The sequence below is a fragment of the Macaca thibetana genome, chromosome 1, assembly GCF_024542745.1.
Source record: "Macaca thibetana thibetana isolate TM-01 chromosome 1, ASM2454274v1, whole genome shotgun sequence".
NCBI lineage: Eukaryota > Metazoa > Chordata > Mammalia > Primates > Cercopithecidae > Macaca > Macaca thibetana.
The window spans coordinates 75119715-75146422 of record NC_065578.1 but is presented as its reverse complement, the minus strand read 5'-3'; the positions used below and the strand labels follow the sequence as shown (position 1 = coordinate 75146422).

The 26708-nt window shown below is 38.5% G+C and overlaps 1 protein-coding gene across 1 annotated transcript in view; it reads right to left on the bottom strand.

Moving 5' to 3' along the window:
- MSH4 (mutS homolog 4) overlaps nucleotides 1–26708 on the bottom strand; it is a 114326-nt gene that overhangs the window by 50003 nt on the left and 37615 nt on the right. Inside the window, exon 8 of the mRNA XM_050805262.1 lies at nucleotides 13474–13541. Coding sequence (XP_050661219.1) covers nucleotides 13474–13541 — 68 coding nt within the window. The remainder of the gene's footprint in view (nucleotides 1–13473; nucleotides 13542–26708) is intronic.

Genomic DNA, 26708 nt, shown 5'->3' with positions numbered 1-26708 from the left:
AGCAGGGAAGCTCCAGCTGGGTGGAGCCCACTGCAGCTCAGCAAGGCCTACTGTCTCTCTAGATTCCACCTCTGGGGTCAGGGCATATCTGAAAAAAAGACAGCAGACAGCTTCTCCAGACTTAAACATCCCTGCCTGACAGCTCTGAAGAGAACAGTGATTCTCCCAGCACGGCATTCAAGCTCCAATAACAGACAGACTGCCTCCTCAAGTGGGTCGCTGATCCCCATATAGCCTAACTGGGAGACACCTCCCAGTAGGGGCCAACAGACACCTCATACAGGCGGGTGTCCCTCTGGGACAAAGCTTCCAGAGGAAGGATCAAGCAGCAATATTTGTTGTTCTGCAGCCTCCACTAGTGATATCCAGGCAAATGGGGTCTGGCGTAGACTTCCAGCAAACTCCAACAGACTTGCAGCTGAGGGGCCTGTCTGTTAGAAAGAAAACTAACAAAGAGAAAGGTGTGGCATCAAAATCAACAAAAAGGACATCCACACCAAAACCCCATCCATAGGTCACCAACACCAAAGAACAAAGGCAGATAAAACCATGAAGATGGGGAGAAGCCAGAGCAGAAAGGCTGAACATTCCAAAAACCAGAACACTTCTTCTCCTCCAAAGGAACACAACTCCTCACCAGCAAGAGAACAAAACTGGATGGAGAATGAGTTTGACAAGTTGACAGAAGTAGGCTTCAGAAGGTCAGTAATAACAAACTTCTCCGAGCTAAAGGAGCATGTTGCAACCCATCAAAAGGAAGCTAAAAACCTTGAAAAAAGGTTAGACGAATGGCTAACTTGAATAATCATGTAGAGAAGAGCTTAAATGTACTGATGGAGCTGAAAACCACAGTACAAGAACTTCATGAAGCATACACAAGTTTCAATAGCTGATTCAATCAAGCGAAGAAAGGGTATCAATGAATGGAGATCAGATTAATGAAATAAAAAGAGAAGACAAGTTAGAGAAAAAAGAGTGGAAAGAAACAAACAAAACCTCCAAGAAATATGGGACTATGTGAAAAGACCAAATCTATATTTGATTGATGTACCTGAAAGTGATGGGGAGAATGGCCCAAGTTAGAAAACACTCTTCAGGATATTATCCAGGAGAACTTCCCCAATCTAGCAAGATAGACCAACATTCAAATTCAAAAAATACAGAGAACACCACAAAGATACTCCTCAAGAAGAGCAACTCCAAGACACATAATTGTCAGATTCACCAAGGTTGAAATGAAGGAAAAAATGTTAAGGGCAGCCAGAGAGAAAGGTCAGGTTACCTACAAAGGGAAGCCCATCAGACTAACAGCAGATCTCTCAGCAGAAACCCTACAAGCCAGAAGAGAGTGGGGGCCAATATTCAACATTCTTAAAGAATTTTCAACCCAGAATTTCATATCCAGCCAAACTAAGATTCCCAAGTGAAGGAGAAATAAAATCCTTTACTGACAAGCGGACGCTGAGAGATTTTTGTCACCACCAGGCCTGCCTTATAAGAGCTCCTGCATGAAGCACTAAACATGGAGAGGAATAAGGGGTACCAACCACTGCAAAAACATGCCAAATTGTAAAGATCATCAACGCTATGAAGAAACTGCATCAATTAATGGGTGAAATAACCAGCTAGCATCATAATGACAGGATCAAATTCAGATATAACAATGTTAACCTTAAATGTAAATGGGCTAAATGCCCCAATTAAAAGACACAGACTGGCAAGTTGGATAAACAGTCAAGACCCATTGGTGTGCTGTATTCAGGAGACCCATCTCACATGCAAAGACACACAGAGGCTCAAAATAAAGGGATGGAGGAAGATCTACCAAGCAAATGGAAAGCAAAATAAAGCAGGTGTTGCAGTCCTGGTCTCTGATAAAACAGACTTGAAACCAACAAAGATCAAAAGAGACAAAGAAGGCCATTACATATTGGTAAAGGGATCAATTCAACAAGAAGAGCTAACTGTCCTAAATATAGATGCACCCAATACAGGAGCACCTGGATTCATAAAGCAAGTCCTTAGAGACCTAAAAAGAGACTTGGACTCCTGCACAATAACAATGGGAGACTTTAACACGCCACTGTCAATATTAGACAGATCAACGAGACAGAAAATTAACAAGGATATCCAGGACTTGAACTCAGCTCTGAACAAAGCAGACCTAATACACATCTACAGAACTCTCCACCCCAAATCAACAGAATATACATTCTTCTCAGCATCATATCACACTAATTCTAAAATCAACCACATAATTGGAAGTAAAACACTCCTCAGCAAATGTATAAGAATAGAAATCACAACAAACTGCCTCTCAGACAACAGTGCAATAAATTAGAAGTCAGGATTAAGAGACTCACTCAAAACTGCACAACTCCATGGAAACTGAACAACCTGCACCTGAATGACTACTGAGTAAATAACAAAATGAAGACAGAAATAAAGATGTTCTTCAAAACCAATGAGAACAAAGACACAACATACCAGAATCTCTGGGACACATTTAAAGCAGTGTGTAGAGGGAAATTTATAGCACTAAATGCCCACAAGAGAAAGCAGGGAAGATCTAAAATTGACACCCTAACATCACAATTAAAAGAACTAGAGAAGTAAGAGCAAACAAATTCAAAAGCTAGTAGAAGATAAGAAATAACTAAAATCAGAGGAGAACTGAAGCACATAGAGACACAAAAAATCCTTTGAAAAATCAATGAATCCAGGAGCTGGTTTTTTGAAAAGATCAACAAAAGAGATATCCCAATAGCAAGACTAATAAAGAATAAAAGAGAGAAGAATCAAATAGATGCAATAAAAAATGATAAAGTGGATATCACCATTGATCCCACAGAAATACAAACTATCATCAGAGAATACTATAAACACCTCTATGCAAATAAACTAGGAAATCTAGAAGAAATTCTAGAAAAAAATCTAGAAGGATAAATTCCTGGACACCTACACCCTCCTAAGACTAAACCAGGAAGAAGTTGAAACTGTGAATAGACCAATAGCAGGTTCTGAAATTGAGGCAATAATTAATAGCCTACCAACCAAAAAAAGTCCAGGACCAGACAGATTCATAGCTGAATTCTGCCAGAGGTACAAAGAGGTGCTAGGACCATTCCTTCTGAAACTATTCCAATCAGTAGAAAAAGAGGGAATCCTCCTTAGCTCATTTTATGAGGTCAACATCATCCTGATACCAAAGCCTGGCAAAGACACAACAAAAAAAGAGAATTTTAGGCTAATATCCCTGATCAACATCAATGCAAAAATCCTCAATTAAATACTGGCAAACCGAATCCAGCAGCACATCAAAAAGCTTATCCACCATGATCAAGTCGGCTTCATCCCTGGGATGGAAGGCCGGTTCAACATACACAAATCAATAAACGTAATCCATCACAAAAACGGAACCAACGACAAAAACCACATGATTATCTGAATAGATACAGAAAAGGCCCTCAGCAAAAATCAACAGCATTTCATGCTAAGAGCTCTCAATAAAGTGGGTATCAATGGAATGTATTTCAACATAATAAGAGCTATTTATGACAAACCCACAGCCGATATCATACTGAATAGGCAAAAACTGAAAGCATTCCCTTTGAAAACTGGCACAAGATAAGGATGCCCTCTCTCACCACTCCTATTCAACATAGTATTGGAAGTTCTGGCCAGGGCAATCAGGCAAGAGAAAGCAATAAAGGGTATTCAAATAGGAAGAGAGGAACTCCTATTTACAATTACTACTAAGAGAATAAAATACCTAGGAATCCAGCTTACAAGGGATATGAAGGACCTCTTCAAGGAGAACTACAAACCACTGCTCAAGGAAATAAGAGAGGACACAAACAAATGGAGAAATATTCCATGCTCATGGATAGGAAGAATCAATATCACAAAAATAGCCATACTGCCCAAAGTAATTTATAGATTCCATGCTATCCCTATCAAGCTACTACTGACTTTCTGCACAGAATTGGAAAAAACTACTTTAAAGTTCATATTGAACCTCATAGCCAAGACAATGCTGGGCAAGAAAAACAAAGCTGGAGGCATCACAGTACCTGACTTCAAACTTTACTACAAAGATACAGTAACCAAAACAGCATGGTACTGGTACCAAAACAGATATATAGACCAATGGAACAGAATGGAAGCCTCAGAAATAACACCACACATGTACGACTATCTGATCTTTGACAAACCTGACACATGCAAGCAACGGGGAAAAGATTCCTTATTTAATAAGTGGTGTTGGGAAAACTGGCTAGCCATATGCAGAAAACTGAAACTAGGCCCTTTCCTTACCCTTATATAAAAATAAACTCAAGATGGATCAAAGACTTAAACATAAGACCTAGGACCATGAAAACCCTAGAAGAAAACCTGGGCAATACCATTCAGGACATAGGCATGGCCTAAGACTTCACATCTAAAACACTGAAAGCAATGGCAACAAAAGCCAAAATTGACAAGTGAGATCTAATTAAACTAAACAGATTCTGTGCAGCAAAAGAAACTATCATCAGAGTGAATAGGCAACCTACAGAATGGGAGAAAATTTTTGCAATCTATCCATCTGACAAAGGGCTAATATCAAGAATCTACAAATAACTTAAACAAATTTACAAGAAAAAAGCAAACAACCCCATCAAAAAACGGGCAAAGGATATGAACAGACACTTCTCAAAAGAAGACATTTATGCAACCAACAGACATATGAAAAAATGCTCATCATCACTGGTCATTAGAGAAATGCAAATCAAAACCACAACTATATACCATCTCATGCCAGTTAGAATGGTGATCATTAAAAAGTAAGGAAACAACAGATGCTGGAGAGGATATGGAGAAATAGGAGTGCTTTTACACTGTTAGTGAGAGTGTAAATGAGTTCAACCATTGTGAAAGACAGTGTGGCAATTCCTCAAGGATCTAGAACAAGAAATACCATTTGACCCAGCAATCCCATTACTGGGCATATACCCAAAAGATTATAAATCATTCTGTGATAAAGACACATGTAAATGTATGTTTATTGTGGCACTATTCACAATAGCAAAGACTTGGAACCAACCCAAATGTCCATCAACCCAAATGTCCACATTAAGAAAATGTGGCACATGTACACCATGGAATACTATGCAGCCATAAAAAAGGATGAGTTCATGTGCTTTGTAGGGACACAGATGAAGCTGGAAACCATTATTCTCAGCAAACTATTACAAGATTAGAAAACCAAACATCACATGTTCTCACTCATAAGTGGGAGTTGAACAAAGAACACATGGACACAGGGAGGGGAACATCACACACCGGGGCCTATGGGGGGTGGGGGGCTAGGGGAGGGATGACATTAGGAAAAATACCTAATGTAGGTGACGGGTTGATAGGTGCAGCAAACCACCATGGCATGTGTATACCTATGTAACAAAACTGCACGTTCTGCACATGTAACCCAGAACCTAAAGTATATAAAAAAAAAAAACAAAAAAAACACAAAAGGATGTGAAGTAACATTGACCCTTAAAAACCTTATGGCACCAATTATAATTTTTTTTTTCTGAACAGAAAAAAAGGTCCCAGATTCTTAGTATGCTGAATTACCTTAAACCTAGACCAGAGAACTTTTCTAAAATCTGATAGTCAAACTGAGTATAGAAGCAGGCAAGCTATTCACAGATATTTCTCAGAAAACTAGTTGGTCAAAGTGATATTTTTTCCTAATTTAACCAGAAATGGTCCAGTGCAAAAAGATGTATATTACTAATTCCTGTAACTAGTGACAGTGTATGAAACTGTGTGACTGTATAATACTATATGTTATATAAATTGACAATAAAGAGATTGCTGCGAGGTATAATCTGACAGCAATCAGATTAATTCTTTCTTATAGTAAAATAGAAACACAGCCTTTGCTTATACACTGTTAAAGGTTGAATTATGTTTCCCCCAAAAAAATTCTGTTGAAGTTCTAACCCTCAGTACCTCAAAATGTGGTCTTATTTGGAAATAGGGTCATTCCAGAAGTTGGTAATTGTTACAATGATGTAATACTGGAGTGGGGTAGGCCCCCAATCCAGTAATACTGATGTCATACAAAGACAGCCATGTGAACATGTGGACACACAGGGAGACCACCCTTTGATGAGGAAACACAGATTGGAGTTTAGAAGATTCGAGCCAAGAAATGGCAATAATTGTAAACAAATCACCAAAAGCTAGGGAGAGGCAAGAAAGGATTCCCCTACAGGTTTCTCAGAGACAGCATGGCCCTAAAACACCTTGATTTCAGATTATCAGCCTCTAAATCTGTAAGACAATAAATTTCTATTATTTTAAGATGTGCAGTTCATAGTGTTTTGTTACACAGCCTTGGAAAACTAATACAGGTCAGGCATAGTGACTCACACCCATAAACTCAGCACTTCGGGAGGCCAAGATGGGAGGATTGCTAGAGCCCAGGAGTTCAAGACAAGCCTTGGCAAAAAGGCAATACCCCATCTCTACAAAACACTTAAAAATTAGCTGGGTGTGGTAGCACATGCCTGTGGTCTTGGCTACTCAGGAGGCTGAGGTAGGAAGATCGCATAAGCCAGGGAGGTCAAGGCTAAAGTAAACTATGATCACACCACTGCACTCCAGCTTAGACAATAGAGTGAGACTCTGTCTCAAAAAAGAAAGAAAAAAAAAAACTAAACTAATACAAATACTAATTATCTATGTAAAGTAGCCATTTCTTGCTCTATTAAACTGCATTGCATTTTTCTATGTAAAATATGCTATTTATAAGTAAAAACTGTTCTTTAAGTATTTAAGATATTTTTCATTCAAAAATATCATCCAAAGCAGTGACATCTGGCAAAAGATCATAAACGTTAACTGTGGTACTTTGTTTATATTTATATTGATTATTCATGTTTAAGTGTCTGAAAATCCTAAAACATTTACTGATTCCAACAATACTGTTAAACAAATGCAAAGAATAAAAAGGTTAGGCTAGCAACATCTTCAAAAATAAAGTGAAGAACCCTCCATATATACTGAAAAATCATTTTATTTTAATACGAACAATGTGATGTAGTATTAGTTTTTAGGGCCCAAATAGGAAGAAGAGAGCATCGTTGGTGTGGGGGAGGTAAAGCCAGAGCAGAGAAAGGACGGAAGGGTGGTACAGCACAGGAGGCCAGGAAGGCATCTAAACTGAAGGTCTACCTAGCAAGGGTATATGAGCCTGAATATGAACATCAGGCTAACCGCCTGATGGAAGAGGGAAACTCTGACACAGTTCTGGATTCCAAGTAGGCTGCATAGAAGGGCAGCTTGAGCCCGAGAGAGGTAAGAAGGATTTCTGCATAGGAAGACCGTTCAGCAGGGAGTACTAGAGCATAGGCAGAGTGAAGATGGTATCTGCATGGGGGAGGGAGTGGCAGAAGTAGGAGATTGGTATTTCTCCTGAATATATCAAATATATTAATATATTAAGAATAATGAGGACTGCCCATTGGATAATAGGATTTCTCATCAGGTTTTTCATTGACAGAGAAGAGCGTTACTAATACGGAAAGAGAGAAAACTAGTATGAACCCTGTGATGGTAAATTGAAATTGGAAGTATTGGTACAAACACATAATTTTATTTTGTATAGATAAATACAGAAATAAATATAGAGGTCAATATCTATATTTATGCGCATACACACACACACACACACACACACTTATTCCCTAGCCATGAGGGGTTTTAGAACGGTGATACCCCAATAGCAATAAGTACACCTGGTGCTCATATCTTGATTTCTAATACCATTCCTCACTTAAATGAACCAGGACTCCTGGAAGAAATAGTTGATTCAAAGGCTACCAAGGAAAGTACAAGATAAGCCTGGCTTATTTTCTTGAGGCAGAAAATGATAAAGTTCTCAAAGAACTGTGGATGCATTTCCAAAGAGCATAGAAGCAAATTAGAAGAGGTTTGCACAGGTCAAATCTGAGACAATGTGAGAATCAAAATAAATATTGACAGTAATAGACTATAACCAATTGAATATAAAATCATCAGTCCATATGGATTAAATACATATACACATAAATCGAAAGTTGGATAAATTGAAAGAAGAGCAAAATAGTTACATGGTTTCAAGCTACCTCCCCACAAAGTACTTATTAATGAAATGGGGGAAATCATAATTGTACAGCAATTTTACACCATCTCAACCAAGTATACAAACTTATCATCATAATGAGACAAATCAAAATTATGTGCCATATAAGAAGATGCAATGAGAAGAACACGTCATCACTCCTGTGATATTTCTGCCAATATTGTGTAACTTGAATCTAACAATAAAAAAATTCAGACCAGGTGTGGTGGCTCATGCCTGTTACCCCAGCACTTTGGGAGGCCGAGGCAGGAAGATCACATGAGGTCAGGAGTTTGAGACCATCCTGACCAACATGGTGAAACCCATCTCTACTAAAAATATAAAAATTAGCCGGGCATGGGGGGGGTGCCTGTAACCCCAGCTACTTGGGAAGCTGAGGTAGGAGAATCACTTGAACCCGGGAGGCGGAGGTTGCAGTGAGCCGAGATTACGTCACTGCATTCCAGCCTGAGTGACAGAGTGAAACTCCATCACAAAAAAAAAAAAAAAAAAAAAAAAAAAAAAAAAAAAAGGAAAAGAAAAGTAGTTACTAATTTCTGGGGAAAAGCCCACAAAAAGTCATGCAGGCTCAGCTCTGACTAACATACTAATTTTCATAATAATTTTTATCTAACTAAAACTGTTATAATAATACTGGGTGATGAAAAGTAGGGATGTAAGTATCTGTGTTTATGGGAGATAAGGAAGAAAAAAGAGTTAAGTATTCATTTTTCTGGTAGGGGATTAACATGAATATAATCAAGAAAGTGAAAAGACAACCCACAGAATGGGAGAAAATATCTGCAAATCATATATACAATAAGGGATTGGTATCCAAAACACATAAAGAACTCTTACAACTCAGAAATAAAAATACAAACAACCCAAGTTAAAATGGGCAAATAATATGAATAAATATTTCTCCAAGGAAGGTACAAATGGCCAATAAACATATAAAAAGATACTCGACATTGTCAGTCATCATGGAAATGCATACCAAAACCATGAGACACACAACAGGCTCACTAGAATCAAAAACTAAGATAATAACAACTCTTGGCAAAGATGTGGAGAAATCAGAACCCTCAAACACTGCTGGTGGGTACCTAAAATGATAAAGTCACTTTGCAAAACAATCTGGCAATTCCTCAAATTATTAAACAGAGTTATCACATGACACAGCAATTCCATTCCTAGATATATATCAAGACAAATGAAAATGTATGTACCTAGAAAAACTTGCACACAAATATTCATAGCATTATTCATAATAGTCAAAAGTGAAAAAAACCTAAATATCCATCAACTGATAAATCAATAAACTAAATGTGTTATATCCATACAATGTAATATTATTTGTCAATAAAGAGAATAAAGTATTGATAAATGCTACAACATGAAACTTGAAAACGTTATGCTAAGTTAAAAAATCCAGTCACAAAAGACTACCTGTACATATTAAAATGTTCCATTTATATAAAATGTACAGGATAGGTAAATCTGTAGAGACAGACAATAGATTAGTGGTTATCTAAGGCTGGGGAAAGGGGGTTAGAAGGAATGGGAAGTTATTGCTAGTAGGTGCAGGTTTGCTTCTGGGGATGATTAAAATGTTCTAAAATTGACTGTGGTGATGGTTGTACAACTCTGTGAATGCACTAAAGACAATTAAATTGTAGGCTTTGAATGCATGAATTGTAATCTATGTAATCCCATCTCAATAAAGCTGTCTTATTTTTAAAAATGAATTGTGAAATATATGTAGAAGTTAAACCTATTACAATGATAGCATAATTGTAGGGAAGAGGGAAATGATGGTATACTAGTGCAAGGCTCTTATATCATATGTAAAGTATTATAATATTATTTAAAAGTGGACTGAGGCTGTGTCTGATGGGTTCACACCTATAATCCCAACATTTTGGAAGGCCTAGGCAGGTGGATTGCTTGGGGTCAGGAGTTTGAGACCAGCCTGGCCAACATGGTGGAACCCCATCTCTACTAAAAATACAAAAGTTAGCATGGCATGGTGACATGCCTGTAGTCCCAGCTACTAGGGAGGCTGAGGCACAAGAATCACTTGAAGCTGGGAGACAGAGGTGGCAGTGAGCCGAGGTGGCGCCACTGCACTCTAGCCTGGGTGACAGAGCAAGACTCTGTCTTAAAAAATAAAATAAAAAATAAACAAAAATGGACTGAATTCACCTAAAGATGTATTCTATAAACCCTAAATCAATAATTAAGCTGATAAAGGCAATGAGTTATATCTAATAAGCCAACAAAGGAAATGAGATGGAATCATAAAAAATAATACAAAAGAAGGCAGAAAAAAAGAAAAAAGGGAGCAAACAGATGAGAAAAAAATGGCATATTTAAATAAAACATATCAATAATCTTATTAAGCAATAAATAAAATAATAAATAAATGTAATAAATACCTCAATTAAAAGTAAGGTATTCTCTGATTGCATGCAAAAAGTTAAGATCTAACTATATCTCACCTACAAGAAACCTTCTTTAAATGTAAAGACAAAAATAAGTTAAAAGCAAAAGGATGGTAAAGATATGCCATGCCAACACTAACCAAAAGAAAGCCAGAGTGGCTATATTAATATTAGACACAGTAGATTTCATAGCAAAAATATTACTAGGGATAAAAAGGGTCATTTCATAATGATAACAGTCTCAATTTATAGAGGACATAGCAATCTTAAATGTGTATGAACCTAATAACAAAGATTCCAAACGCATTAGATAAAAACTGATAAAGCTGCAAGGAAAAATAGACAAATCCACAATTACATTTAGAGATTTTGACACTCCTTTCTTAATAACTGATAGAACAAAAAGAACAACAACAACAACAACAAAAATGTAAAACACCTTAGGGATATAGGAGATTTGAAGAACACTACCACACAACTCGAACAAACTGACATTTATGGAACGCTCCAACAAACAACAGTAAAATACACATGGTTTTCAAGTTCACATGGAACATTTACTAAGATTAACTCTATTTTGGGCCATAAAAACAATGTCAATAAAGCTAAAAGGATCTAATACATGTTCTGTGACCACTGGGGAATTAAGTTAGAAACCAGTAACAAAAAGGTATTTGGAAAGTCCCCAAATACTGTAAATAAAATAACATACCTCTAAAAACCCGTACATCAAAGAATTTTTAAAAATAAATTAGAACGTGTTTTGACCTTTTCGAATGAAAAAGAATTCACAACATATCTAACATTGTGGAATACAGCTAAAGCATTGCCCAGAGAGAAATTTATAGTACTAAAATATTTATATTAGAAGGAAAACAGGTCTCAAATCAATGACTTCAGCTTCCTCCTTTACAACCTCAAAAAAGAACAGTAGGCACAGAGTAAGCAGAAAAAAGAGTGATAAAACCAGAAATCAGTGAAATAGAGAACAGGAGAAAAAAGAGAAACCAATGAAACAGAAAGTTGGTTCCTTGAGAATACCAATAAAATTGATAACGTCGAGCCAGGCTGATTAAGAAAAACAGAGAACATATTAAAGTTATCAACATCAGGAATGAGAGAGTATATCACTGCCAATTTTACAGATATAAGAAGGGTATTATGAGACAGTTTATGCTGATAAATTGAAAAGTTGGGTGAAATGAAAAATTCTTTGAAAGACACAAGCTACCAAAGCTCGTTCAAGAAGAAACTGATAACCTGAAGAGCACTATGCCTATTTAATAAGTGGAATTTATAGTTAAAAACTTTCCTACCAAAAAAATTTCAGGCTTTAATGGCTTCATTTGTGAATTCCACCAAATATGTAAGGAAGAAATAATACCAGTTCTATGTAAACTCTACCAGAAAATTAAAGAGGAAAGGATACTTCCAAACTTATTTTATGAGGGCTGCTAATTTAATTCCAAACATCAGTTGTTTTAGGTTACTTTCCATTTGTAAATATTGAAGTATAAGCAGCTTCAATTATTTAAGGAAACTCAGTTCTGTGCCTGCCTAACAGCTAAAGCTTTTCAGTCTAGTGATGCTTTTATTATAAATGAACTGTAAGAGTATTTTCTTTATAATACAAAAAGGCTTCCCAAACATAGATTAGCTTTCAATGGATTTACAGATATCATCAAATTATAAATTAAATTTTATTGATGTGCAAGACTTCTTTTCTTTTTACGCATATGGGCAAAAATATACCTGTATTTCATTATAGTAAATATTCTTCCATTCATCATAAACGGAAGAATGAAAGCTATTACTTTCTTTACAGAATGTACCCGTAAGCACTATTTAAATTTGAAAAATATCCAGTAAAGGTGTTGTTTCATTCTTAAAGGTTAAGAATATTTGAAGACTTGGTCAAGCGTGGTGGCTCACACCTGTAATTCCAGCACTTTGGGAGGCCGAGGTGGGCAGATCACTTGAGGTCAGGAGTTCAAGATCAGCCTGACCAACATGGTGAAACTCTATCTCTACTAAAAATACAAAAATTAGCCAGGCATGGTGGTGGGTGCCTGTAATCCCAGCTACTTGGGAGGCTGAGGCAAGAGAATTGTTTGAACCTGAGAGACAGAGGTTGCAGTGAGCCAAAATCACACCACTGCACTCCAGCGTTGGTGACAAACTCCATCTCAAAAATAATAATAATAATAATAGTATTTGAAGACTAATCAAACTTCACATAGTGATCACTTTTAAGAAGAATCGAAACTCTTCAGCTTTAATATATTTTAGTTATTTATTAGGCAAATATTATTATAGTCTAAGACTTTTGAAAATTATATATAACTCCTTAATATTTGATCAGTAAAAATAGGCCAATTCCTTAACTATCTAAAAAACAATTCTTTTTTTTTTTTTGAGACGAGGCCTCACTATGTTGCCCAGGCTGGAGTGCAGTGATGCGAACACAGCTCATTGTAGCCTTGACCTCCCAAGGCTCAAGTTATCCTCCCACCTCAGCCTCCCCAGTAGCTGGGACTACAGGCATGCAACATCATGCCCAGCCAATTTTTTGATTTTTTGTAGAGATGGGGTCTCATTTTCTTGCCCAGGCTTGTCTTGAACTGCCTTGACCTCCCAAAGTGTTGGGATTATAGCCATGAGCCACTATGCCTGACTGAAATTTTAAATTTCACTATAACATACAGGAAAATACCTTAGGAAAAAAGTTTCCTCTACAATGGCATAAAATACTCCAGATATCAATAATGAAGGACTTTCCCAAAACATTTTGATATTTTCCAATTGTTACATTACATTAAGACAAGTTTCATCATATAATGTATAATAATATAATACAAAATGTATACAAAAACATACCGTGTCTTGCTTTGGAATTTGGACTAAAACAGAAAGAAGCTGCTCTGTATCAAGAAATCTTGATATAACTGAAACAAACAAACAAATGTGAGTATTTAAACTTTATGGTACAGTTGAAAATATTGACTATGTAAAATACTATCCTCAAAGAATAAAATAGAGCAGTTCTACCTGCAAATATTACCTGTTTTGTCTTCTTTATCTTACATGCAAAATGAATATAACTAAATTCTAATGTCCTTTTGTTAATTTTGAGTACTCAAACTCACCTCAAAATTTAATGCTGCTAACCATCCCTTCTGCTGTGGTTTGCCTGTCCCCACCAAAACTCATGTTGAAACTTTAATTCCTAGTGTGGCAATATTGGGAGATAAAACATTTAATAGGTGGGGTCTAGTGGAAAAACATTTGGGTCACAGAGGCTCCACTCTCACAGGCAGCTTAGTGCCATTCCTACTGAGATGAGTGAGTTAACCCCTTAATAAAACTGGATTAGTTTACACAGAAAGGGACTAGTTCCCACACAAGAACAGGTTGTTATAAAGTGAGGATGCCCCTCATTTTGCTCTCTGCATATGTCTATTTCCTCCTTGACTGTCCTCCATGTTATGATGCATGATGAAAGCCCTGACCAGAGGCCGAGTAGATGCCAATGCCATACTCTTAGACTTTCCAGTCACTGGAATTGTGACCCAAATAAACTCGTTTCTTTGTAAATTACCAAGCCTCAGGTATTCCATTATAGCAACACGACTTACCTTCCTTCTTGAAACTCTACTTCTCTGGTTTTGAGATTGTCTATCATAATTTTATTCTCACCTTTTTGATCTCTACTTTTCTTCATGATACTTAAAAGATGCTTGGTTTAAAAGTATAGTTCAACCACTAACCACATAACCTTCCCAAGAGTTACCTAACTTCTGTAAACAATAGCTGTTCTCATCTTTTAAATGCTGATAACATCTACCTCCCAGGGTGTGTTGTGAGAATTAAGTGAGGCAATACCTGTGCTATGGTTTGAATATGCCCCCCAAAGTTCATGTGTTGGAAACTTGATCCCCAATGCAACAGTCTTGAGAGGTGGGATCTTTAAGAGATGGTTAAGCCACGAGGGCTCTGCCTCTGTGAGTGAATTAATGCTATTATCATGAGAGTGGGTTCCTGATAGAAGGATGATTTCAGCTCCCTTCCTCTCATATGCATGCATGCTCTCTTGCCCTTCCACCATGTTATGACACAGCAGGAAGGTCCTCGCCAGATGTGAGCCACTCAACTTTGATCTTCCCCACCTGCAGAACTGTAAGAAATAAATCTCTGTCCTTTATAAATTACTCAGTCTCAGATATTCTGTTATAGCAGCACAAAACAAACTAAGATAGAAAATTGGTACCAAGACTGGGGTTGTTGCCAAAACAAATACCTGAAACTGTGCAAGCAGCTTAGGAATTGAGTAATGGGAATGGGTAGAGGTTGGAAGGATTTGGAGGAGCAGGTTAGAAAAAAACCCAGATTGCCATGAACAGAACATTAAGGGCAATTCTAGTGATGGCTCAGAAAAAGGAAAGAAATGTAAGAAAAGTCTGGAATGCTGTAAAGACTACTTAAGGGGTCATGATCAGAACATTGGTAGAAATATGGACAGTAAAGGCCATTCTGATGAGGACTCAGGTGGAACTGAAAAACAAAATCTTGGAAACTGGAGTAAAGGCCATCCTTGTTACACAGTTGCAAATAACTTGGCAGAACTGTATCCATGTCCTAGGACATTGTGGAAGGCAGAACTTAAGAGGAATGAACTAGGATATCTGGCAGAAGAGCTACCTAGGCAGCAAAGAATTCAAGATGTTGCATAACTTCTTTCAGTGACTCACAGTAAAATGAGAGAAGAGAGAAATACTTTAAAGATGACATTTATAATTTTTAAAGAAGCAGAATAAAAAAATAGGAAAACTCTCAGCCTGGCCACATAAATATATGTTCAGGAGAGGATAGTAAGGGTGTGGTCAAGTGATTGCTAAAAATATTAGCATAGAAAGAAGCCAGGTTCTATTCATGAAAACAATGAAAATGACTCCAAAAACATTTCAGAGATCTAGGGAAGCTAGGACCTTGAGGGCAAGGTTTCTAGCGAGGTGCTTGTCAGACCTCAGCATTTGCTGCCCTGCAGCACCTTGGAACTCTGCTCCCTCAATTCTGGCATAGCACTGCTCAGCCACCACAGCTGTAGCTCAAGTGAGCCCAGCTGCAGCTCAACTCACTGCTCCAGAAGGTATAAGCTGTATATCTTGGCAGTCTCCACATGGTGCTAATTCTGCAAGCACACAGAATGCAAGAGGTATGAAGCAATGGTGGCTTCTGCCTAAATTTCAAAGGATGTTGAGGATAGCCTGGGGCCCTGGCAGAGACTTATCATGGGGCAAAGCCACCACAGACAGCCTACCACAGAGAGCCCCTACTATGCCTAGTGGAGCCATAGGACAGAGGCCATCATTCACAGAGTCCCCACTAGGGCAATGCCTAGTAAAGCCATGGGAGTGGGGTAATCACTCCCCACCTCCCTACCCTGAGACCACAGAACTATAGGGTGCACCAGCATGTAATTCCAGTCTGAGAAAGCCATAGGCATGAGACTGCAAACCATGAGAGCTGCTGAGTGGACTAAGCCCTGAGGCTGCCTGAGGCCTTGAGAGTCCAACTTCTAACCCACTGTGCCCCTGATGCAGGATATGGAGTCAAAACAGATTATTCTTCAGCTTTAAGACTTACTGTTATTTTCCTTGTGAGGTTTGAACTGATTTCCTTGGGCCTGTTACTCCTTTCTTATTGCCTATTTCTCCCTTTTGTAATGGGAATGTTTATCCTATGCCTGTCCCAACATTTTGGAAGTAGATAACTTGTTTAATTTCTTAGGCTCATAGCTGGTGGGGAATTTGCCTCAGGATGAATCATGCCTTGAGTCTCACATATCTGATTCAGATGAGATTCTAGACTTTTGAGTAAGTGTTGAAATGAGTTAAGACTTTAGGCCTATTTTGCATGTGAGAATGACATGAATTTGGGGGAGCCAAGAGCAGAATGCTATGGTTTGAATGTGTCCCCAAAGTTCATGCGTTAGAAACTTAATCTCAATGCAACCTTGTTGAGAGGTAGGACCTTTAAAGGGTGATTAGGTGAAGAGGGCTCTGCCCTTATGAATGGATTAATGCCATTATCACAGAAGTGGGTTCTGGAAGTAAATTCCAGATAAAAGGATGAGTTTGCTCCCCTTCCTCTCTCTCTTGTATGTGTGCTCTCTTGTCCTTCTGCCTTTTGGCATGGGGTGATGCATCAAGAAGGCCCTCACCGGATACAGGTCCCTTAACCTTGCAGATTCCAGCCTTCAGAACTGTAAGAAATAAATCACTGTTCTTTATAAATTACCCAGTCTCAGGTATTTTATTACAGCAACACAAATAGACTATGACAATGTGTAAAGTGTCTTGCATTTACCACCACTCAAAAACTTATTTTATTCTTCTCAATTTATTTTCCAGCTTATAGTGTGCTACAAAAATAAACTTATAGAAAACTGTAATCCATCTCTTTTAAATATCCCCAGGTATTTTTTTAAAAAACTTTTAACCATTTCAGCCCAGGTGTGGTGGCTCATGCCTATAATCCCAGTACTTTGGCAGGCCAAGACAGGAGATCACTTGAGCTCAGGAGTTTGAGACCAGCCTTGGCAACACAGTGAGACCCTGTCTCTCCAAAAAATATGAAAATAAGCCATGTGTGATGGTGCCTACCTGTAGTTCCAGCTACTCAGGAGGCTGAGGTGGGAGGATGGCTTGAGCCAGGTAGGTAGAAGTTGCAGTGAGCCAAGATTGTGCCACTGCACTCCAGCCTGGGCAACAGAGCCAGACTCTGTCTCAAAAAAATTAATAAAAATAAATATAAATAAGTAATAAACTGTAACCATTTAACAGAGACTGTTTAAAAATGTACTTATTTCCCCATACTTGAAATACAGTAAATAATGATAACTGTTTCTTAAGGACTCATTGTTATTATCACTGTAATATATAACCTTAAAAGTTTTTGTGTAGAGTTACTAACACTTTCTCAAAGTGGTGTCATGCTGTTATCCCTCAAAATACAAAATAAGAGCCGGGTGTGGTGGCTTATGCCTATAATCCCAGCACTTTGGGAGGCTGAGGTAGGAGAATCACTTGAATCCAGGAGGTGGAGGTTGCAGTGAGCCAAGATTGCACCATTGCACTCTGGCCTGGGCAACAAGGGTGAAACTCTGTCTCCCCTCAAAAAAAGATACCCACAAAATAAGAAAATGTTTATTTAATCTGCTACTTGTTCAAACTGTCAGGCGTCTTTTGAAAGTTTTCAGTTTGCCTACCTCTAGAACTGTCCCCTTTCTAATTTTCCATTTCTATGGTAATTCATTATGTTAAAACTGTGTTTTGAGGACTAAGCTCTGATTTTCTATCTGGCCTAAATTCCTACCTAAGGGGTCTGGGGAGGTATGCCCTACAAACCATAGATTCTCATCAGATGGGTTTTATTTGGCCCTGTATATTGTGACTTGCTTTTCAATCTGACTCTGGCATAACATTATGAAACAAGGAATACAATATTTAACCCCAAAATATACTTCCTTGCCATGCCTTGAAATTGCCCTGCAAAGTCTCTTGTGGGAAAAATTCACATTCTATAGAGAATCCCCTTACCCCTTTGTTTTCCTTCCTTTCTTTGCAGATCCAGAAGATAATCAACTAAGAGCCAGGCATCCTTTCAGGTCCAGTAAGAAACATTTTACAACCTGCTCTCTCTCTGAAGTCTGCTATCTGAGAGATTCCTCTGCACAATAAAACTTGGTCCCCATAATCCTTTAACTTAACCTGAACATTCCTTTCCATTAATCCCAAGTCTTCAGATAAACTCAACCAACTGTCAACTAGAAAATGTTTAAATGTATCTATAGTCTGGAAGTTCCACCACCTGCTTTGAGTTGTCCTGCCTTTCTGAACCAAACCATTGTACTTCTTAAATGTATTTGATTGATGTCTCATGCCTCCCTAAAATATATAAAACCAAGCTGTACTCCGACTCTCTTGGGTACACATTCTCAGGACCTCCTGAGGGCTGTTTTCATGGGCCATGGTCACTCATATTTGGCTCAGAATAAATCTCTTCAAATATTTTACAGAGTTTGATTCTTTTCGCCAAAAGTTTAAAAAATTAGAATAGGCTGAATAGATTGCGGTTATAATATTCATTATATTCAGTATGGCACAATACTATTATGACATTTTACGTGTGATTCTACTAGTCAGACTCTCTTAAACCCTCATTTATGTTGCTCTTTCTCTTTCCAGACTCCTCTTTCTTCCTTTCCCCAAATCTATCATTACAACCAGAATGTTTCTAAAACAGGATTTGATCAGTACTCTCTAGGTTCAGAATGGTCAGCTCCATATTGCCTGAGGAAAAAAATTAAACTTCTTAGCATTATAAAAAGGCCCTTCATAGTCTAGTCTCAATCCTCATTTCCTGCCATTCCCCAAGGCTTTAAGTCATAAATAACTACTGGTCAATCCTTAAATACAGCTAGCTCTTTTATATTAACCTAAGTACAGCCAGGCATGGTGACTTGTGCCTGCAATCCTAGCACTTTGGGAGGTTGAGATGACAGGATTGCTTGAAGTCAGGAGTTCAAGTTCAGCCTGGGAACAGAGCAAGACCCTGGCTCTACAAAAAGTGTAAAAATTAGCCAGCCATGGTGGTGCAGGCCTGTAGACATAGCTTCTCAAGAGGCTGCAGCAAAAGGATCACTTGAACCCAGAGGTTTATTACAGTAAGCTATGATAGTGCCACTGCACTATAGTCTGGGTGACAGAGGGAGACCCTGTGAAAGAAAGAGAGAACAAAAAAAAAAAAAAAAAAAGAGAGAGAGAGAGAGGGGGGGGGGGGGGAGGGAGGGGGGGAGTGAGGAAGTGAAAGAGGGAAGGAAATGACTGGTCAAGATCATAGCCAATGGCATGCATACCAGATCTTTATCCTAACCACTATATCCAAAAAACATCTGCATTACTCCTATGGACATCAACATACATTGCACAGGCATGTTCCCTTCATCTCAAATATCACTGCTAGGATTCTCCTGTTGCTAAAATCCTACTCCTTCTTTTAAGATTAAGACAAAGCTGAAATATTATTCCTGCAAATCCCATCTGGATTCTGTCTTTATCCCAACTCCCTTCTCTGTGTTCCCATGAACTACTCAATTGCTATTGCATTTATCACATTGTATCAAAATTATTTAATTAGAGTTCTATTGCCCTAACATGGATGTGAGGTCCTTGAGGACAGATATAGCTTAATGTTCCTCATCTTTTTATCCCTAACACCTATAGAATGTCTATAATAAAGGAGGTACTGGGTTTTTTTTTTTTTTTTAAAGGTTTAGATTCTCGTATTTTAATAAACTGTAAAAATTACCCTCCCACTCTGCCCTATGCCCTGCTCCCCTACTTTATTGTGTGTTAAGATAAATTACAAACCATTAAGACATAGAAAACATGGCTCACACCTGTAATCCCAACACTTTGGAAGGTCAAGGCAGGTGGATCACTTGAGGTCAGGAGTTTGAGACCAGCCTGGCCAACATGGTGAAACCCCATCTCTACTAAACACACAAAAATTAGCCAGGTGTGGGGGTGGGTGCCTGTAATCCTAGCTACTTAGGAGGCTGAGGCTGGAAAATCACTTGAACCCAGGAAGCAGGGTTGCAGTGAGCTGAGATTGCACCATGGCACTCCAGCCTGGGTGACAGAGTGAAACTCTGTCTCAAAAAATAAAAAAAGAAAAAAAGAAAAGGACAGAAAAAGATATAGAAAACAGAGAAACATTTATTTATAGATATCGATTTGAAATTTTCAGTCATAAGGAATTTAAAAACTTAAAATATATGAAAATTAAAGTTTAAAAAAATCCAAGTTTATCATCAAAATTTTATCATACAAACAGTATTGTCTTGGGAATAACAGAAAACAATTTCAACAGATTCAACAGCAAATCAATAGTTTAACAAATATGTTAAACTGTTATGTCCTAGCCTTATATGAGAATTATCCAACAAAATATGCATTTACAATACAGTAAAATAAGTTTCATAACAAGATACTACAGGAAACATGTACTAAAGATGCCTAACACTGACTTGGGGTATCAGAAAGGCCTGTAGCAGAAGTCACATCTAAACTGGAATGGTAAAAGATGAACTGCAGTAGCTACAGAAGCCTGGGAGAAGGAGTTGCAGGGAAGGAGGAGGAGGTATTCTAGGCAAAAATTATAGAGTTCCAAGGCCAGAAAATGACAGCAGATATGTTCAAGTAACTTATAGAAGTTCATTTAGACTAGAAGACAGAATGGAGAGTGAGGAGTAGCAAGAGATGCTGTGGGAGATTACAGGAAAACAGCTATATGGAAGAGTTTGCATTTTAATCTAAAAGTTGTGAGAAGAGAATCTAAAGAGAAAAGATTGAAGGATTTTATGCAGATGAGTATAGTAACCAACACCCTTCCCCAGTTCCCCACAGAGATCTGCTTCCTAATCCCTGGAATTTGTGAATATGTTAACTGATAAAAGGAAGTTTCTAGTTGGGATTAAATTAAGGGTCTTGAGACAGAGAGATTATCCTGGATTGTCTCTTGGCCCCAGTGTAATCGTAAGAGTTCTTACAAGAGGGTGGCAGGAGGATCAGAGTCAGAGAGAGAAGATATAAGTACAAAAGCAGAAGTCAGAGGAAGGGAAAATGTTCTACTTCTGGCTTTAAAGATAGAGGAAGGGCTAAGAGCCAAGAACTGTAGGCGGCCTCTAGAAAGTGGAAAGAGCAAGGAAATGTACTCCCTCTCCAGAGCCTCCAGAAAAATGTAGACCTGCTGACACACTGATTTTAGCCCAGTGAAACTGATTTCAGACCTCCAGAACTGTGAGATAATACATTAGTGTTGTTTTAAGCCCCTAAATTTGTGGTGAGGTTTTATATCCACATTAAGAAATGAATACAGAGTGATACGCTCAGATGTATGTTTTCAAACAATCACTCAGGCAACAATGTAAAGAAGAGGCTAGAAACAGCAAGGTTGAAGAAGGGTGACCAAATAGGAGGCTCTTATAAGAAATGAGATGAGAGAATTAAGGTATCCTGGGTTGCAGTGGCAGCCATGGGGATAGAAGAAGCAGATACATCCAAGAGGTCTATAGGAAGGAGACGTGGCAGATTTGATGACTGAATGGAAGGAAGGTAAGAGTTAAGAATGACTTTCATGTATCTAGCTTGCATAAAGAGGTTGGATATGGAGCTACTCACTGAAACCAGGAAGAACTGATTTAGAAAAGAAGATGGTGGCCGGGCGCAGTGGTTCACGCCTGTAATCCCAGCACTTTGGGAGGCCTAGGTGGGTGGATCACCTGAGGTCAGGAGTTCGAGACCAGCCTGGGCAACATGCAGAAAATCCCATCTCTACTAAAAATACAAAAATTAGTCAGGTGTGGTGGCGGCTGCCTGCACTCTTAGCTACTCGGGAAGCTGAGGCAAGAGAATCACTTGAACCCTGGAGGCAGAGGTTGCAGTGAGCTGAGATTGCACCATTGCACTCCAGCATAGGTGACAGCAAGACTCTGTCTCAAAAAAAAAAAAAAAAAAGATGGCACAGTTTGGGCACATTAAGTTTCAGGTGATTTAGTAACACCTAATAAATGCTCTGATTCCATTCAAGCTGCTATAAAATATTACCACAAGCTGAGTGGCTTATAAACAAGAGAAATTTATTTTTCACAGTTCTGGAGGCTAGGAAGTTCTCACCTCAAGGTGCTGGGCAGATTCAGTGTCTGGTAAGAGCCCACTTTCTGGCTCATAGATGGCACCTTCTCGCTGTATCTTCACATGGTAGAAGGGGCAAGGAGTCTCTCTTGAACTTCTTTTATAAGGGCACTGATCCCATTCATAAGGTCTCTGCTGCCCTGATGTAATCACCTCCCAAAGGCCCCACCTCCTAATACTATCACCTTGAAGGTGAGGACTTCAACATATGAATTTTGGAGAAGCACAACGTGCAGATCACAGCAAATGCTCAGAAGGCGATAAGATACTTGAGTCCAAAGGTCTGGAGAGATATTTGGGTATCAGATGTAAATTTGGAAGTCATGACTATGTGAATAATAATCATAAAACCATGAAACTGGGTAAGTCATATAATAAGGACATTCAGGATAAAAGGACAACCCAGAACATATCTTTGAAGAGCCATAGCATTTAGGAAATAAACAAAGGAAGATAAGTATATTAAAAAGACTCAGAAGGAAACCACAAAGACGTAGGAAGAAAATCAGGAGATTGTGTAATCACAGAAGCAAAGAAAGGCAGTAATTCAATAATGACAGATATTCAGCAGTATCAAATAAATTGTGGATATTTCTCTTATTCAAATAAGAGAACTAATGTGTCCATTACATTTAACAATTTGCCTGTTGTTGACTGTGTTAGGTTGGGTTCTCCAGAAACAGACACTGAGGCAAGGACTTATGTGCCAGTAACTTATTAAGAATGTGCTTCCAAGCCTGGGCAACACAGTGAAACCCCGTGTCTACCAAAAACATAAAAATTAGCTAAGTGTGGTGGCACATGCCTGTAGTACCAGCTACTTGGGAGGCTGAGGTGCGAGGCTTGCTTGTACCCAGGAGGTAGAGGTTGCAGTGAGCTGAAATCGCACTACCACACTCCAGCCTAGGCAACAGAGTGAGACCTTCCCCCCCGCAAAAAAAAGAAAGAAAGAAAGAAAAAAAGAAAAAAGAAAAAGAAAGAAAGAGAAAAAGACTCTGCTTCCAGAAGAAACCAGTAGAGCAGTGAAAAAGGACAGAGAAGGGAAACTAAGCCAACCAACAGTGTGATTTCAGGCGAAGTTATGTGGAAGGTAACTTCAACTAATCTTGCAAAGGAATTCTGGAGTTTAAGTTATATTCCAGTTTTTGCCAAATCAATGTGAAAGAGCTGGGTTTTCATACCTTCACACCATACAGTCATTTAAGGGCTACCAGGCATTTTGGGTACTCTGTGATTAAGAACAAAGGGCTCTAACAGTCTGAAGGTAGGCCTAGGAAAAGAGTCCAGGTGTGGGCCATTAGGCACACAGAACAGCAAAAGGTGCACACTGAAAGGTAAAAGGGATCCAAGATGATCTGTACAGAGAACCAACAAGATCTGCTCCAGTGACCTTGACAAGAGCAGTCTCAGCGCAGTACTGGGCACAGAAATGACTGCAGCACGTTGAGATGTGCTGATGAAGAGAAGATAGTGAGCATAGGAAATTTGTTTTTCAACAGGTTTGGCTATGAATAGAGAAGTGATATAGTGGTAGCTGGAGAAGACGAAGTCCAGGGAGAGTTTTTACAAAGATGGGAGAGACATGAGGAAGTTTAAATCCTCTTAGAAGAAGGCCATATTGAGAAAAATAATGAAGATATAGGAGATAAGTGCAAGTATGGGATCCAGGGCACAGATGGAGGAATTAGCTAGAGAATACCACTTCTGGCTTAAACAAAGGGAGTGAAAAGTAGATAAGTAAAAATGCATATTTGGTAGCAGAAAGTTTAAAAAGATAACAATGGTTGCAGCTTGACCAATGTAACATGATTAAATGACTTTTCATATTCTTGGCACTTAGGTATTACACTAAATGGCAGGTACAGGTAGACCAACAAGATGTTGCTGTTAACAAGAAAAGAAAGGATAGTTAAAAATGGCCTCTTTCTGCCTTTCCCAATACTAAATACACAGGAATATATATATATTTAAAAAAGAACATACTGAACAACATTGGACAGGCAGAGTCACAGTCAATATAATACCAGAATTTTGAAGGAACTACACTAATAAAAGGTATTTGGAATTGGACTGAAGAAAACCTACTCAGGTAGCAAATGCCTTCTAGATTTGAATGCACCACTTTCATTTAGACTACCAGAACACAAGCTGGGGTAGACAGGCAACTGGAGGTATGGAAGACAGACCAAGCTGCAAGCAAGCAAAACCTGGATAAAGAGTAGTACATATAAACTATCCTTCCACCTACAGATTTCAGAAGAAAACTGCACCACCATGACAGTGGACAAACAGCCAGGCTGCAAAGGCAACCTTCTTTTCCTTTTTCTTTTTCATTTTTTTTTTTATTATTATTATACTTTTAGTTCTAGGGTACATGTGAACAACATGCAGGTTTGTTACATATGTATACATGTGCCATGTTGGTGTCCTGAACCCGTTAACTTGTCATTTACATTAGGTATATCTCCTAATGCTATCCCTCCCTTCTCCCCCTACCCCATGACAGCCCCTGGTGTGTGATGTTCCTTACCCTGTGTCCAAGTGTTCTCATTGTTCAATTCCCACCTATAAGTGAAAACATGTGGTGTTTGGTTCTCTATCCTTGTGACAGTTTGCTCAGAATGATGGTTTCCAGCTTCATCCATGTCCCTACAAAGGACATGAACTCATCCTTTTTTATGGCTGCATAGTATTCCATGGTGTATATGTGCCACATTTTCTTAATCCAGTCTATCACTGATGGACATTTGGGTTGGTTCCAAGTGTTTTCTATTGTGAATAGTGCCACAATAAACATACGTGTGCATGTGTCTTTATAGCAGCATGGTTTATAATTCTTTGGGTATATGCCCAGTAATGGGATGGCTGGGTCAAATGGTATTTCTAGTTCTAGATCCTTGAGGAATCGCCACACTGTCTTCCACGATGGTTGAACTCATTTACATTCCCACCAAAAGTGTAAAAGTGTTCCTATTTCTCCACATCCTTTCCAGCACCTGTTGTTTCCTGACTTGAATGACTGCCATTCTAACTGGTGTGAGATGGTATCTCATTGTCATTTTGATGTGCATTTCTCTGATAGCCAGTGACAATGAGCATTTTGTCATGTGTCTGTTGGCTGCAGAAATGTCTTCTTTTGAGAAGTGTATGTTCATATACTTTGTCCACTTTTGATGGGGTTGTTTGATTTTTTCTTGTAAATTTGTTTAAGTTTTTTGTAGATTCTGGATATTAGCCCTTTGTCAGATGGGTAGATTGTAAAAATTTTCTCCCATTCTGTAGGTTGCCTGTTCACTCTGATGGTAGTTTATTTTGCTGTGCAGAAGCTCTTTAGTTTAATTAGATCCCATTTGACAATTTTGGCTTTTGTTGCCATTGCTTTTGGTGTTTTAGACATGAAGTCCGTGCCCATGCCTATGGCCTGAATGGTATTGCCTAGGTTTTCTTCTAGTGTTTTTATGGGTTTAGGTCTAACATTTAAGTCTTTAATCCATCTTGAATTAATTTTTGTATAAGGTGTAAGGAAGGGATCCAGTTTCAGCTTTCTACATATGGCTAGCCAGTTTTCCCAGCACCATTTATTAAATAGGGAATCCTTTCCCCATTTCTCGTTTTTGTCAGGTTTGTCGAAGATCAGATGGTTGTAGATGTGTGATATTATTTCTGAGGGTTCTATTCTGTTCCATTGGTCTATATCTCTGTTTTGGTACCAGTAACAAGCTGTTTTGGTTACTGTAACCTTGTGGTATAGTTTGAAGTCAGGTAGTGTGATGCCTCCAGCTTTGTTCTTTTGGCTTAGGATTGTCTTGACAATGCAGGTGCTTTTTTGGGTTCCATATGGATTTTAAAGTAGTTTTTACCAATTCTGCAAAGAAAGTCATTGTTAGCTTGAAGGGGATGGCATTGAATCTATAAATTACCTTCGGCAATATGGCCATTTTCACAATATTGATTCTTCCTATCCATGAGCATGGAATGTTCTTCTATTTGTTTGTGTTCTCTTTTATTTTGTTGAGCAGTGCTTTGTAGTTCTCATTGAAGAGGTCCTTCACATCCCTTGTAAGTTGGATTCCTAGGTATTTTATTCTCTTTGAAGCAATTGTGAATGGGAGTTACTCGTGATTTGGCTCTCTGTTTGTCTGTTATTGGTGTATAGGAATGTTTGTGATTATTGCACATTCATTTTGTGTCCTGAGACTTTGCTGAAGTTGCTTATCAGCTTAAGGAGATTTTGGGCTGAGATGATGGGGTTTTCTAAATAAACAATCATGACATCTGCAAACAGGGACAATTTGACTTCCTCTTTTCCTATTTGAATACCCTTTATTTCTTTCTCTTGCCTGATTACCCTGGCCA